General features: G+C 38.4%; 1 protein-coding gene across 10 annotated transcripts in view; it reads left to right on the top strand.

Moving 5' to 3' along the window:
* PCNT (pericentrin) overlaps window positions 1-15,121 on the top strand; it is a 104,684-nt gene that overhangs the window by 10,628 nt on the left and 78,935 nt on the right. For 5 of the 10 annotated variants that reach the window (XM_074872374.1, XM_074872377.1, XM_074872375.1 and 2 more), the window contains exons 5-15: window positions 279-422; window positions 1,868-2,032; window positions 3,331-5,802; window positions 5,912-6,004; window positions 6,199-6,375; window positions 7,382-7,637; window positions 9,516-9,574; window positions 9,754-9,928; window positions 11,465-11,601; window positions 12,122-12,233; window positions 14,410-14,442. In XM_074872374.1, coding sequence (XP_074728475.1) covers window positions 279-422; window positions 1,868-2,032; window positions 3,331-5,802; window positions 5,912-6,004; window positions 6,199-6,375; window positions 7,382-7,637; window positions 9,516-9,574; window positions 9,754-9,928; window positions 11,465-11,601; window positions 12,122-12,233; window positions 14,410-14,442 — 3,823 coding nt within the window. Of the gene's footprint in view, window positions 1-278; window positions 423-1,850; window positions 2,033-3,330; window positions 5,803-5,911; window positions 6,005-6,198; window positions 6,376-7,381; window positions 7,638-9,515; window positions 9,575-9,753; window positions 9,929-11,464; window positions 11,602-12,121; window positions 12,234-14,409; window positions 14,443-15,121 lie in introns of all 10 variants that reach the window. The other 5 variants (XM_074872378.1, XM_074872379.1, XM_074872376.1 and 2 more) reach the window with 5 other exon arrangements.

Raw genomic sequence — 15,121 nt, 5'->3', positions numbered from 1 at the left:
AAAGTAAAAATATTTGTTTCATTACTGGTATCCTGTAATTTGTTTAAAAAGTCACTTTTAGTTTTGTCATCTCTTTTAAGATCAGTGTAAGATTACTCTTTCATCAGCCCTGCCATCATGTTTGAACACAAATATTTCTGGTCCTTTGGTGCAAGTTTGTTAAAACTTAAGTGTAACTATAGAGTCTAACAGCTTTGCTTTAAGAAAACTTACTGGGTTCCTAATACTTTAAGAATATTTTGATTTTTTTAAAAGTGTGCTTCTTGTGACCCACATAGGAAACTACTGCACAAGAGCAGAATGAAGTCATCAGGAAACTAAGGAGCTGCCTTGAACAGGCAAGGAAGGATTGGAATGACCTACAGGAAGAGGCTTCATGTGTAGCTGGTCAGATCCACTATTTACAACTCCAGTTACATCAGGTGTGCCTCTCCTCCTATTTCTGTTTTCTTACAAAGAGAATAAGAACAGGTTTGGAATCTGAACATAAAAACATATTGAGCTTATCACATAGCTCTTCACAGTTCAGCCTGCAGTGCAGCAGTGAAAATGATTTCAGGGCAAGGCAGAGTTTTCTCCAGTTGCTAGGGAGAATTCCTGGAAATATCCTTTTATTTTCCACTTAATTGCTTGTGTAATGTTTGGGAGGTCATTACACTACTTTGTTCATCAGTTTAGCCATTGTTAGGGAATTTTACCCCATTATGTTAGTGATTTGGCATCTGTACACAACAATCACTGTAGTGATGGGGCTTACATGTGATCAGTTTTCCTTGCCTTTGCCGAAGAAAGCTCTGAATACATGCATGGGTAAGTGTAGCAGCTCAGCTGTTATACAGAAACCTGCTATGTTGAGGTAATGTGACTTGGCTCAAAGAAGGAGATTTAAAATAACCTGAAGACAGTTGATGCAGCCCCTGTGACACACAGGAACCTGCTTCAGTGCCACAAGTTGACTGTGGATCTAATCCCTGGATAATGAGATCTACTTTCATCTACTTTGAAAAAAATATTTTGAAATACTTCTTTTTTTGGTGAAGCTCAGTGTTTTAGTGGCTGTTCTCTCTCTAAACACTTGTATATGTGTTGTCTTGGGAGTAGTGTATGCCAAAAAGTAATATTTATGTTCACTTACAATTGCAGGTTTGTAAGATAAAAATTGTGCTAGGAAAGATTACATGTTTTAAATGTCTGGATAGGAAGCAGGTTTAAAAAAAAATTAAAGTTAAAAACTGGGACTTACTGAAGTCCAGGGATTATCTTGAAGGAGTTGCTCATGTCCTGGCCAATAGATCCTCTCCTAAATGAAATTTTGGAAAAGGACAAAAAAATACTGTTTTCTATCTACAATTCTGATTGCTATTGACAAAATGTGTGGTAATAGTGAAAGAGACTAATACTGTCTTAGATATTATCCTCTTGGTTTTAGCAAAGTCTTTTGGAAAAGTTTTTAAAAATGTTTTAAAAACACATTTTATTTTACCGCCATAGTGGTAAATGTTTTCATTTGGAGGGAAGTGGAGAGAAAAAAAAAAAACCACCTTTTGTATTGAGCTGTAAATCCTTTGCAGAGATTTTTTTCATTGTCTTCTTGCCAGTATGTCCAGTCCATTGGAAGTCCTGCTTTGTTTTGGGGGCTTCATAGAAGTGAATTATCTAACACTTATATCTTTACAGTAAGTAATAGTATCTAAAACATGAAAGTGTTGTCTGACTTTTTAGGGAAATTCTTATTCATTGAGAATGAAAGCCATAGGGTAAGTCTGTAGTAAATGAATACAGTATATTGTATGCATACAGAGAGATTTCTGTATGAGTTATTCTGATACAAACTTTCTTCTGACTGTGAGTACCTTTATGTGTTCAGGTTAATGAGATGCCGAGGAGTAAAAGCTGTGGGAAAAACAAAGTATTAGAAGCCCAGCAGCAAATATCCTTGTTTCAGAACCATCTGAGAGAGCAAAATGCTCATTTGGAGACGCTACATCAGAAAGCACGTGACCTGGAATTACAGCTTGAGTCTCCTCAAAAGGTAAAAACTGTTTAAAGTTCCTTTATAGTTATGAGTTCTAGGTAGTTAGGTTTTTGTTGCAATTGTGCAAGCCAAGGTGGTGGTACTTGGAGGAAGAACCTGCAATGAAGATTTGATTTGTGCAGGAGGTAACATTGATGCTTCAGGACTGAAATTACTATTTATTATGGAATTAAAAGTCTGTTCTTCTGAAGGTAATGATATTCAGCTAAGGCAAAATAGCTGCTCACAACTTAAGATTTTTTTTTTTTTGCATGAAATAAGGATTCAGTTCTGACTCTTTAAAATTTGCTTATTTTTTGAAATTACTCCACTGGTTTGTGTTGCAGAAGAACTGGTCTTTAACTCAGTTATTAAACTGTTGTATAAGAAGTTTCCATGAGAAGCAGGTCCATCTGATGTTTTTTGAACTGAGGCACGTCGGAACATAACTGACAGAGGCTTGCAGTGGGGTGAAGGTTGCTGAATATGCTGTGGAGACATACAACAACAGTTGTGCATGAACTTGAAACACCTGGATAAGAGTAAAAGTTAACTGTATCTGTAATCATGTTAGTTTCAGATACAAAACAAAGCAAAAAGCCTGTGTTGGAATATTTTGATGTAATCATTCCAGAAACAAGCACTATGAATAAAGAAACTCAGTTAAAAACACATAACAGATTTTTTTTATAATGTGTTTCAAATTTGGTGATAATTCTTACCTGCTGTAGTAGCATAGTCATGAAAAGTCTTTTTCTTTAGAAAGAAATTTATAGGGATTGTGATTACTAGCATATATTAAAGGAACAGTTTAAAAAGGTCTGATTTCCTTTAAGCACATAATCAGCAATGCCTTAAGTAGAAGCCTTAAACTTTTAAGTGAATCAGATGAGTCAAAATTTGACATGGCTGTTCTGTTGGCCTACTCCTGCCTGCGGAAGGTGTTTTCTTTGTGCAGATGGATGTGAGAAGGAGAGATGTCTGTAGCTCTGATTTTTTTTATTTTTTATTTATTCATTTGTTTAAATTATGTGAAGTTTGACACAGCTGCTATTTTCATTCTTTCTGGAGTCAGTGGCATACCATTTGTTATTGCTTGAACAATTTGATATTTGTTACCACATTTGAAGAGTCTTTAAGTAGTACTTTCCTCTCTCAACGATGTGCTTAAAAATCCTGTTGTCTAGGCCAATGATACACCTTGCACTTAGCAGTAAATAGTATTTGTGAAGACACATTAAAAGCATGAGGCTTAAGGAAATTAAAACATGGCATATTTCAATGGCATATTTCATATGTAATATTTTATTTTGAAGAATACCAAAGATAAAGAAAATCTGCTCGCTCAAATGGAAGAGGATATGAAAGATACAATGCAACAACTATACAAAAGCATAGGAGAAAAAGAACAGCATATTAAAAGTCTTCAGGATCTACTGACATCGGAAAGATTTAGCTTGTCTGTACTACAACACACCCTTTCTCTCCGGGACTCAGAAATAACAGAATTAAAAAATGAAATGGCTTTATCCAAAATGAATGAACAGCAATGTATTGACAAACTGAAAATCAGTCATGAAAAGGATATTTGCAGACAATTGGAGAACTTGAGGGCCGAGCTGGAGAAGTGCCACAGAAGAGAGATTGCAGAAGCCAAGCAGGTATATGAGGAAGAAATTATTTTAAAGTATAAGAATGAGCTTGAACAGTTGAAAAAAGAGCTCTGTACTCTGAATTCTGAAGAACACATTCAGAATTTGAAAGGCATAATAATTGACTTAAATAACAGACTTTGTGAGTCTGAAATTAACAAAGAAAATTTGAGAAAGAAACTTGAAAACCAACAGGAAGACTTCCAGAGAGAAAAATATGAAATTGAAACTAAATACAAGGATTTAATTGATGACCTTAAGTCTCAACTTTCTGATGCAGAAGAGCAGGCCAAGGAAGCTCAGCGATATAAACAAGAAAAACAGTCCTTGAATGAAGAAATCCAGAAACTGAATTCTTTCATCCAGGAATTAAATGAAAAGCGACTTTATGAGGCTGAAAAAAGTGTAGATGTAAGGCAAAAGCATGATGAAGAGATTGTCTCCAGTAAAAAGCTAATGAAATTGAAGGAAAACCAGATTTTACCAGAGGTGTTGCAGAGAGCAGAGCTTGAGGAGATGTGGAATAAACCTCACCAGTTGAAAGGTGACGATGAGCTAGTTCATGAAGAACTAGAGTTCCAGTGGGACTTGGGAGTACATTCCTCAAGGAATCAACTAGAAGAAATTAAGAATTCAAAGATCACGGAGAATAATGAAAGTAGTGATGGCTATAACCTGTCTGAAGAACACTTGTCAGAGCTAGGGCTTCTCAGTTGTGATGAAGGTATATTGGCTAAATATCTTATCTCCACAGAGAGACCGGAAGAGTCATATGCATCCAGTGCTTCTGAAGGTTATGCCATTGAAGAAGGTAGATGCAGTAGGGATGGGTTAGACAGTAGTGTGCTTCTGGAACCCAGCAGAGATTTTATACCTTCTTCGTTAAACTTTGACCTTCATGAGGAAACATGTCCTAGTGGTTTGGCTCAAGAGACTTTTGAAGATACTGAGGTGGGAGCAGAGGCCTTTGTTTCATTTTTGTCAGATAACTCCCTGCAGCAGAACCAAATAAGTGACCATGATGACATAAACGAAGGTGAGACAACTTGTTTAGTAGAGAGATGTGTGAAACTAACAGAGCAGCTTCATGAGAAAGAGTCAGTCTTGAAGAAATCTTATCAGGAGACCCAAGAAGCTGTTGGAAAATGGGAAAAGGTAATGGCTGAGCTCTCACATACACGTGTGGAACTGGATGAGGAACGTGAAGCACGGATCCGTTGTGAAAAAGAACTTCTTCAAAAAACAGAGAAGGAGAAAAAACTTGAAAACAAAATAATGTTTCTAGTAAAGCAGCAGGGTGAGGGTGGCGGCCAACCTTCCTGTGCTTTAGAGTCTTTAACACAAGCGTCAAACTCCTCTACCTGGCAAGAAATGGTAAAAGACCTCCAGGAGGAAAGAGAAATGTTGATGTTGCAGCTGCGAACTCAGGAGCAGTTAGTGAAAGATGTTCAAGAGCAGAAAACAGCTTCTGATTCTGTAACAAGTGAAGTGCAGACTCTTTTTGGACGTCAGCTGGCTGCTTTGCAAAGTCAGAGGGATCAAATGCAAAGCCAGCTTGATTCTCAGAAGGCTAAAAACCAGACAATAGCAGAGCTGCTTGGTCAGAAAGCTGTATCTGAAGAGACATTGCTAAAAGAACAGGAGTTGCTCAAAGCTGAAATCAATGATAAAGAACAACTTTTAGCACTCTTACTGAAGGAAAAAGCAGCCTTAGGAGAAAGGTTATCTGACGTGGAGGAGGATCTAATAAAAGCAGAAAAAGCACTAGCAGAGAATGCTAACATCATTGAGGATCTTGAGAAAAACATACATGAACTCAATACTGAAGTGAAAAACCTCAAAGGAATACGGGAGTGTGAAAGACTGGGATATGAGGACAGGTTAAACTCCAGCAACCTAGAAATTCATAAACTTAATGCTGAAACAAAGGCAAAAAGTATTGAATACAGTGAGAAAGAAAGCCAGCTGACCAAAGAAATCACCCGTTTGAAGAAGGCTTATTTGGAGCTTGAGACTCGCTTGCAGGAGTCCTTTCAGTCTGCACAAGCTGCGCAGGAAGCACAATCCAAGATGGTGAAACATTACAAAGAGGAAATTGATAAAAGGGAGACTCAACACCTTGCTGAATTATCTAAAGTGAGTTTGACACACAAGAAGGAGGTAGGAAACCCCTATAGCAGCAGGAGATTTGAGATTTCAGAATGCTGAAGGTAGTCATTGCAAATGTTTGTATGCCTGTTTTCAGATAGAAGAATTAAATGCTGAAATAAAAGATAAGGTGGACAAACAGCAGAAGTTGGAAGAAGAAAGAAAGGAACAGATTGCTTTAATAAAAAAGGTAAATGTTGTAATTAGGCTTATTTCAGGGGAAAAAAACACCAACATTTTGCTTCATTTGCAGAAATCTGTTGTTTTTTCCATGGTGTCTTTGATTTGGGGTCAGGAGGAGGGGAGAATCTTGGCTCAATTATTTATTAAGGAGCTAACTAACCCTATTTTGAAGAAAGCTCTTTATCTGAGTATTCTGTGCAGGTACACGAACGAGAGCATGATCGTGAAATCTCTGAACTGATTACTAAACATGAAGACGAAAAGGAGAAGCTCCGTGCTGAACTAAATAAAGAACAGCAGCAACTGTTGGATGAACTTCGGCAGCAAATGGCAGCCACACACAAAGCAGAGATGGAGCAAGCTCAGCTCCAATCACAGGTAAAATAAACACAGTAATTACCGTAGTGCTTACCTGGCTGATGTAAAGAAGTTTTTGATTCTTGCAGATGCATGTGCTCTTCTATGTAGTGCTGCAATTGAAGAATTAGGAGTGTTCTCTTCGTGCATGGTGGTAGATATTTTGAACAAGAGTTCTCCAGGATCCTCACTGCAATTATATTTTAACTCTGAAGCAAATTGGATGCTTAAATTGATGGGTTTTAAAAAAAAAAAAAGCCCAAACTTTGTCATTTTTAATGTCTTGATAAGTTTAACAAGTAAATTAATAAAAAATACTAAACCCCTCCTACTTCTTAATTATCTCACTGATGTAATTAGGAATGCTTTCATGCTAAACTTCAGTATGCTAAACCTGACTTTTTCCTCTGAATATTTGCTGGGTTTTTGAATACTTCCACTAAATGTAAAGTGGAAATGGAAGGAATATGTCTAGCGTTAGGTCTAATTACAAGATGTTGGGGTACTGTTTAGTTTATTTAAGAATTGAAAAGTTTGGTTGCTCTATTTTAGCTGCCATATCTAACTGTTGGATATTCCTCACTTCTTTTTTTAGTAAAGCATGGTGAGTTTTATTTCCACTTTTCCAATACCACTTCAGAATTTTGCTTTTTAGCAAATTATAACCAGTAGCAAATATGAGGAATTTTTTTAAGTAGATGGTGAAGGGTTGGGATGTGCTTGTGTTATGTTCCAGTGACATTGTGAGGAAGTGGACAGATACAAGGTATATGGTGGGAGGTGAAGTTGAGGCAAGTAAGAAAAGCCTTTTACTTTGCACTGAGAATGTTATGCAAATCTCATTGTAACAAGTCAGCTTATTTTCAGGGTTCTGTCCCTGCCATGTAGAAACACTTTACAAGTGCAGAAAGGCAAAACTTAGATGTGTTTAACAGTTGAAAGCAGTTGAAACTGAAACTGGTCTTGAAAAATCTTGAATGTGTTTCATTAGAGGGCAGGGAAAAACTGTTTGTCTTCTCCATTACAGACACTCCACAGCCTTGAACTGGAAGCTTTACGCCTAAGCTTAAATAATATGCATACCTCTCAGCTTGAGCTTACGCAATCTAACTTGAGAAAAGAAAAGGAAACTGCCCTTGTGGAACTACGTGAGATGCTCAATGATAAACGTGCTCAAGAGGTAGCAATTCTGCAAAGCCGCCATCAGCTGGAGTGGGAGAAGGTTAAAGAACAGTGTCTGAAGGAGAAAGAAGACCTTAAGTCAAAGTATCAGCAAGAACTAGGTATTAAAATTTGGGAATAATGGACCAGAAATTGAAACCCCATCAGTATTTTTCTTCCTCTACAGGTTCCTGTCTTGGTGTAGAGCCAGCCTTTTGAGTGATAGCTGGTGTTGACTTGAACAGGGACAGCAGCTAGACTGGCATGTGCAAGAGTGCGTGGTTTATATATGAAAATGAAGTTGTCCAGACCTAAGTTTAATTTTTCTTCAACCATATGGGTGTTTTGTTGCTCCCTCTGTAAAACAGCACTATACTGAACTAGTTACTTTCAAGAGGCATTAGACAGAGCTCACATAAGGAGTTGCATCAGTGCAGAGTGTAAATCTCTTATCCCTTATGCTTCTTAAGGGTTTTTATTGCCCAAAGTCGCTACTGACTACTGTTGTGTTTCTGACAAGATATGGAAATGCTTCCCAGCTTGCCTTCTCAGTGGTTTTAAAGGGAGGTTAAAGGAGTTAGAAAGGAACTGAAAGGCTCAGTGAGAACCTGCAGCTGGGTGTCCTTTGAGATGTGTTTGATATAAGATTGTATCTGACATCAGCAAGAAGAAAGCTGCACTTTATTATATGGAAGGCCTGCTCATGGTGCTTTTGGCATTGTTTGGGATATTTGCCTCTTCCCAGATCAGGAGACCATTTCTGACCTCTATGGCAGAGCTTGAGGAATTTTTGGAGAAAGGTGAGGCCTACAGCAATTCACTGAAGAGGCTTAGGAGCCATGCCTTTAGTTGTCCTTCCCTGAGAAGAAGAGAATGTTTTAGGGCTGTGTCTTTTTGACCCAAGAGTAGAAAAGCATTTGTTGCCACCAGTAATATAGTGAACTGATGGCACAATGGGATTTGGGAGCAGAAGGAGGTCTAGATGCAGTTCTGAAGATCAATGCTGTTTATGTCTGTTTTGGCAAAGTAACTTAATATGAACATAACCACTTTGAGTGCTTGAATGTAGAGGAGAATCTAGAATCAGATTATGCAGGAGACCTGGTGGGGAGTTGTGGATATTGTTACCTGGGGGGCTAGAGGAAAGACATTTCTCTTTAGGGAGGCAATGACTGGGCCTGACTCAACTCCCTGGAGCGTTGGGATGATGTCTTGTGACTTAAATGATATTTCTTTCTCTACTGGACCATTAGCTGGGTAGCTGGCACCATCTTAGTCTCTGAGTTCTCATTTCCCACTGGAAGACTTGAAATAAGGTTGCAAGCTAAGTCAACAGTACTTTGAAGGTGTGAGAAGGAGACTGATAGGCTTTTACAGGGTTTTTGCAGACAAAGAAAAGTGCTGAACAAGAAGTTGGAATGAATCTGGGGAGGAACTGGGAAGGAGGAAGCCATCAGTGTCAGTGATAACTGAGCAGACAAAGGCATCTCTCTTGCAGTCTGTTTCCTAGGCATTCTTAGAAGAAATTTGAAGAGTTTCCTACTTGCTGCTGCTGCCTGCTACTCTTCTGCTGTGTCTCTGGAGATAATTCAGACACTTAATAGTGATGTGCAGTGAAATACTAGCATCTAAAATGAGATTGATAGGCATTTAAATTTATATCTTTAAGATTAAAGGGATGGTGGGTTTTGTTTGGGTTTTTGTTAGTATTGTGCTCTCTGGATTTAAGCAGATTTTCTTTTGCTAATTAAGCTGAACTTAACCTTCAGGGTTGTCTTTGCAGTTGTAACTGCTAGGTGCTTATTTTCTAAAATGAAAATGAGTTACTAGGATATAGTATAATGGCAGGTTTGGTTAGAACCCAGTACCTTACACTTCTGCATGTCTACCTATTTAAGCCCCAGGTTTGATGCTGAAAATGGTGATTTCATCCATATTTCTACTTATCATTTAATCATAACATTTTACATAAATTTATTAATAAGTATTTTATTTCACAGTTGATCAGAGAAAGAAAATAGAATTGGAAATGGAAGAGACACATATCCAGGCATTAGAGGTACAAATTCTGTTCTTCATACAAGAAAAAGTAAAACTTCTTTCAGTAAACTAGAGCTGGTAGAAGTTGCGTGTCTACTATACATTTGTTGTAGAGGACAAATAAATGGAGGAGGAAAAAAAAAAAGTACTAATTTACTAAATGTGTTTGCTTTAATAATGCATGTCTTGCTCTTTTAGACTCTCAAGAGAGACTGGGAATTGGAGTCTGATATGCGTTTAAAAAACACATGTGAAGAGCTGTCTGAAAAACATCAGACTGAAATGGTGGAACTGCAGAAAACTCTGGAAATGGAATTAGAAAAAGTCAAAGCAGAGCTGGGGCTTCTTTCTCTTGAGAACGAACAGTCTAAAAGTAAGTTCCATGGTCTGGGAAGCAGTTGTCTTTCTGGAACAACAGCAAAGCTAACTAAGTGTTTTAAAACCTGTATTAAAAAACAAATACAAGATATAGCCATGTACACTTACTTAAAAACTGGGTTGATGGCATGAGACTGTCTAGAAAGAGGATGTAAATTAAAAATTATTTAAGGCCTAGGTAGCTGTGTTGTGCTTTGACTTCCACAGAGTGAGATGGACCGTGTTTTCCTTCACGCATGTTAAAGGGAGGTGCTGTTTTGCTTCCAGCTGAAAGCTGGTTTTGGCAGTTACTGAATTCATTAAAATTCCAATTAATATCAATAGAAGCTTCTTCTAACAAAAAACTAGGATTTGGATCGTGAAGAGTTAAAGCTTAATGGAACAGTAGCTTTTTTTAAATACTGTTCAGGAAGTGATGTTTTTGAGACTACTGTAATTGAAGTTTTCATTAACTTGAAAAATGGGATCTGGATGAGTACCTGGCCAGGCACATCTGTTCGTGTCTTGTGTTGAGGTACAGATAGGAGATAGAACTATAAAAAGTTTGTGTAGGTCTCAGAAATCTGACACATTTATCGAGTGGTTGACCGGCACAATAGCATCAGATTTGCTGTCAGTGATGGTGTGAGAAGGAGCCACGAGAGGTGGTGTGCCATGAAGAGAAGAGATAGCTGGTTGGGTTGTATAGCCGCTGAGACGCTATGCGGGGGAGAGACGTGGGAAGTAATACTCTCTCCAAATAAATGGAAATGCAGTGTTAAGGTACTGGATGATGCTGGCTGGCAGGCAGCAAGACCAGGTTTGAGAAGTGAAGAGTAGCCTTTTTCAACCTGCCAAGGGCTGGATGCTTTCACAGTGTCTGGCTTGCCTTTGGCTGCTGCGAGGACATGTTTGTAGCAATGGCTTGTTCTTCCCAGCCTGCACTGACTTTCCCGGATTTCCTTGAACCTTTATCATTAAAGTCTGTTCTCTGAGGATTATGTGTACCTCTTGCAGCTAGCTGTGGCTAAAATGCAGTCACTTGATTGCAGGTTCTTTCTGGGCAGGTCAAGATTTGTTGACTAAATGAGGTAGTAGCAAGTTTAGAGAGTTCAGAGAGTGCTTAGCACTGAGGCAGAGCATACTTGGCATGAACTTTCCTACTCCTCTTGTTCATCCTACTGCCTGCTGCTGAGCGTGGCCTTAAGAGAAATTCTGTGTTTGTAGGCTGTGAAGAAATGCTTGATTCCATGTTCCAAGTATGTGTGTTTCTAGTACAAGATGCTTGTTCATGTACGCAGAAAACAGATGCTCATCCCTCTAGCACTACTGTTGGTTTTCTCTTGGCTAACAGCATGGGATGCAGAGAACTAGAAAGCACTGTGTGGAAATGTCTGACTTTCAAATACTTTACTATTCAAGTATTTCTGTGACTTCCTGTAAGCTACCATTCTAGTTTAGACACATGCTTTTCTATTTTAGCTGCACAAAAGTTGTACAGGTTGTTCAGTACCCAGGATGATGGTGTAACAGAACTAAATTTTAATTTTAGTAAAATACATAGAATTGGAGAAGCAACACCAGCTAGCCATTACAAAATTACAAGAACAGCTGCAGGCTGAACATAACCAACTCCTAGAAGATGTGAAGGTGAAAAGCCAAGAAAAAGAACAGAATCTTCAGAAAGAGGTAAATAAGATTTATTTACTCACTTAGAGTGGTTGATTACTCTTTATATAACAAAACCTAGACCATATACATATCATTTGAGTGACTTGTTTGTGTTTACGGATTTTATTGAAGAACTAAAATGCATCTCATGAAGCAGGTAAATACTCTGGGATTTTCTGTAGTAGTTCAAAATCTTTTGAATGAAATTGTGTTTGTGTCATTTGGTACTGTTTCTTCCTCTGTATTTACATGCTTAATTTTCTGGTTCTTATGTTTCATTGTTATCTAGCTAATACTTTACTTTTGCTAGTGATGATAAATATGGCATCAGGAACAAATTCCTCTCTCTGAGAAGTGATGAGTCTAACAGTTAAGTGCTACTCAGTATCTCTTGATAGCCTGGCTCAGGAGCTGAAAGTCTGTCACTAAGTGTTTCCACATATTTCTGAAAGAACTATCTGTTGCATATAAAATAAGCAATTAGAACAAAATTGTTTTAAAAAGTTGGGTTTTTTGTTTTTTAACATGCCTTCCATAGCTGGAGAAACTTCAGGTCATGCATGACAAACTCAAGACTCAGTCACAAGAAGAAATCAGGCAGCTTTGGTCTCAGCTTGACAGTACCCGAGCAAATCGACAAGAGCTAAGTGGTATGTTCATAACTGATACATTTTATTTTTTGCCTCTTCTTCATATAGAGGTACACATTATTGACATCGAATACTTTCAGTTGTGTACCAGAAACACACAGGTAGGTCACAGAAGTGTCACTGGGTTATACCCTAGTGATCTGTTTCTGAAGTGAGAGATGACCAGCTGGTTCTGCAATGTCAAAAAGCATGGTGTGGCTGTGGGGAAAAGTTCACTCCTGTTGTCCTTTTCCTTCCCAATCTGTTCCTGCACACTATAAAAATATTTAGTGAAAACTGAACATTTTTCATTGCAATGTCAAATTAAAAAGAATGTGGTTAAAAAATGGAGAAAATGCTGGTCATGCAATACTGTGCTCCTATTTGTATTCAGTATGAAGTGGGTATGGATTCAGTTGAGAAAACTACTAATTGAGGTAAACTAAGCAGTGAACTTTGCTGTCTATGACTTTGAGTGGTTTATCATGGCTATGTTCTTTTATCCGGAGATAATTAGAAATCAGTCTGCTTAAAAAAAAGGCAGAAATATGTTAAAACTGGTTAGGTTATATCTTGAAGTAGAAATGGCATTTTCCCCTTTCAGTTGTGAGGTAAGTTAAACGCTTTTTCATTGACACTCAACATGGAGATTCATCATCTTCTGAAAGACTTGCAATTCTTAGATGCAGAAAGGCAATGCAATTTAATTCTTACATGTAGAAAATAAACACATTCAGGAGATACTTCTGAAATAGGAAGGAATAATAATGTTGTTTTCCTATAAGGCTAAAAATAACCTATTTTTCATTATGATGCTTCTATTTCAAAAATAAACAAATCCCCTAATCATAAAAGCAAAAAATAAAAGGAAAAATGTTGTGCACAGCAATTAAACATGAACAGGTTTTGGTTATTTGTTTTTCTTTTGTTTTCTTTTTTTTTTAAGTAGTCTTATGTGTATCTGCATTAAACTTATGAAAAAATTTTTGAGCCTCAGAATGGATGAAATCTGACATTATATGTCATCATAAGACATCATCAGACCTTATATAGCTTAAGATTTCTGTTTCAAAATTTAGGTGTATTACATAAAACAGTCAGCTTTACAGTTTGGTGATCAGAAATGACACATTTTTGCTTGTTTGCATCACACAGCTGAGACATGTTTTATTTCATTACGTCTACATGAAATAAGAAATTTTTTAGAAATTAAAAAGCTATAGACCATGATGTTAACCTTGACTATCATAGAATAGCAGAATCACAGACTGTTTTGGGTTGGAGGGGACCTTAAAGATCACCCAGTTCCAACCCCCCTGCCATGGGCAGGGACACCTTCCACTAGCCCAGTTTGCCCAAAGCTCTGTCCAACCTGGCCTTGAACCCTTCCAGGGAGGGGGCAGCCACAGCTTCTCTGACCTGTGCCAACGTCCCACCACCCTCACAGGGAAGAATTTCTTCCTTACATCTAATCTAAGTCTATCCTCTTTCAGTTTAAATCCCTTAGCCCTCATCCTATCCCTACACCTCCAATAAAAAGTCCCTCCCCCCTTTCCTGTAGCCCCTTTCAGTCCTGGGAGGCCACTCTAAGGTCTCCCCGGAGCCTTCTCTTCTCCAGGCTGAACCCCCCCAACTCTCTCAGCCTGTCCTCACAGGGGAGGTGCTCCTGCCCCCCGATCATCTTCATGGCTGCCTCTGGACCCACTTGAGCAAGTCCATGTCCTTCTGATGCTGGGGGCCCCATGGTGGACACAGTACCCCAGGTGGGGTCTCACAAGAATGTGTGTGTTCACCTTGTATTGAGACTGTAACATTAGGTGGTGGTCTTTAGTTCTGCTGGAGTAATTAAAACAAAAGGCAAATGTAATATGCTTCAAATACAGTTTCAGATTTTCTGAATAATATAACTGTAAATAGCTTTTGAAGTATAGTAGGGTTTTGTGAGGGTGGCTTTTTGTTGTGTTTTTAGTCATAAATGGAATAAATTTTCTGTCTAGTCAGACTTTACCTTCACTTTTTTGGATCTCTGTTTTGATATTACAGAATTATAGCAGATAGCACTTCACAGTACTTGCTGGAATTCTTATATTTTGTCTCTGTAGCCCTAATCTTTATTGACCTTTCAAATGCCTTTCCATGTTTCTAATCACATTCCCATTCTTTGGACTGTTTCTGTTTCTTCCTCCTCTTGCTTGAGATGGTGAGACCAGAATGCAAGCCCATGGTCCAGGTGAGAATTTCTCTTTTGGTGTGTGAGATCTTTAAGGTGTTTTGTTTTCCTCTGCTTTTCTTCGCTTGAGTGATCATTTGACAATTCATTTGCATTGATTTGAGAACTCGTGGTGGTGGGTTCGAAACATAGCAGCTGGATGATGGGATTGCTGCTCTGACGCAAGAATGACATGGCAGTTCTAAACGGTTAAATGCTTTTCTGTGTCAATTTTGTGCCAGCAAACTTTGCTGGTTAGGCAAAACCTGCCTGTGTCAGACTGCATTCCCTTGCCCATGCCATTGGTGGTGTCTGCTTGTCACTTGATTCCTCTGGTTCCCGTGCCTGGCAACTGCTCCCTTTGGCAGCAGGCTTGAGCCATGTACTTTTCTTCTTTCTGTTTGCACGTTCACTGTGAGAATTTTTCATGCCAAGTGTGCGTTTTCTGGCTTGCTACACAAAAACACAGTGACAATCAGCTGTGTTGCTTCCTGGGTGGCATCCTCTGTTTTCATAAATGTTTCTGAAATTTCTATTGTATAACATAGGCAACTCCAAGTTCGTTCTTGAAATGCAGTTCTATCTTCAGCTGATTCTGTGGGGATTCAGCTAACTTCAGTCATCTGGGAAGCTGAGCCATCTGGGAAACTTTTTGAATTCCCTCTCATGATTTTTGTCCTTTTTTCCTACCTTTTAACTT

Source organism: Strix uralensis, chromosome 6 (genome assembly GCF_047716275.1).
Source record: "Strix uralensis isolate ZFMK-TIS-50842 chromosome 6, bStrUra1, whole genome shotgun sequence".
NCBI classification, from domain to species: Eukaryota; Metazoa; Chordata; class Aves; order Strigiformes; family Strigidae; genus Strix; species Strix uralensis.
This window is presented reverse-complemented; position numbering and strand designations above follow the sequence as displayed.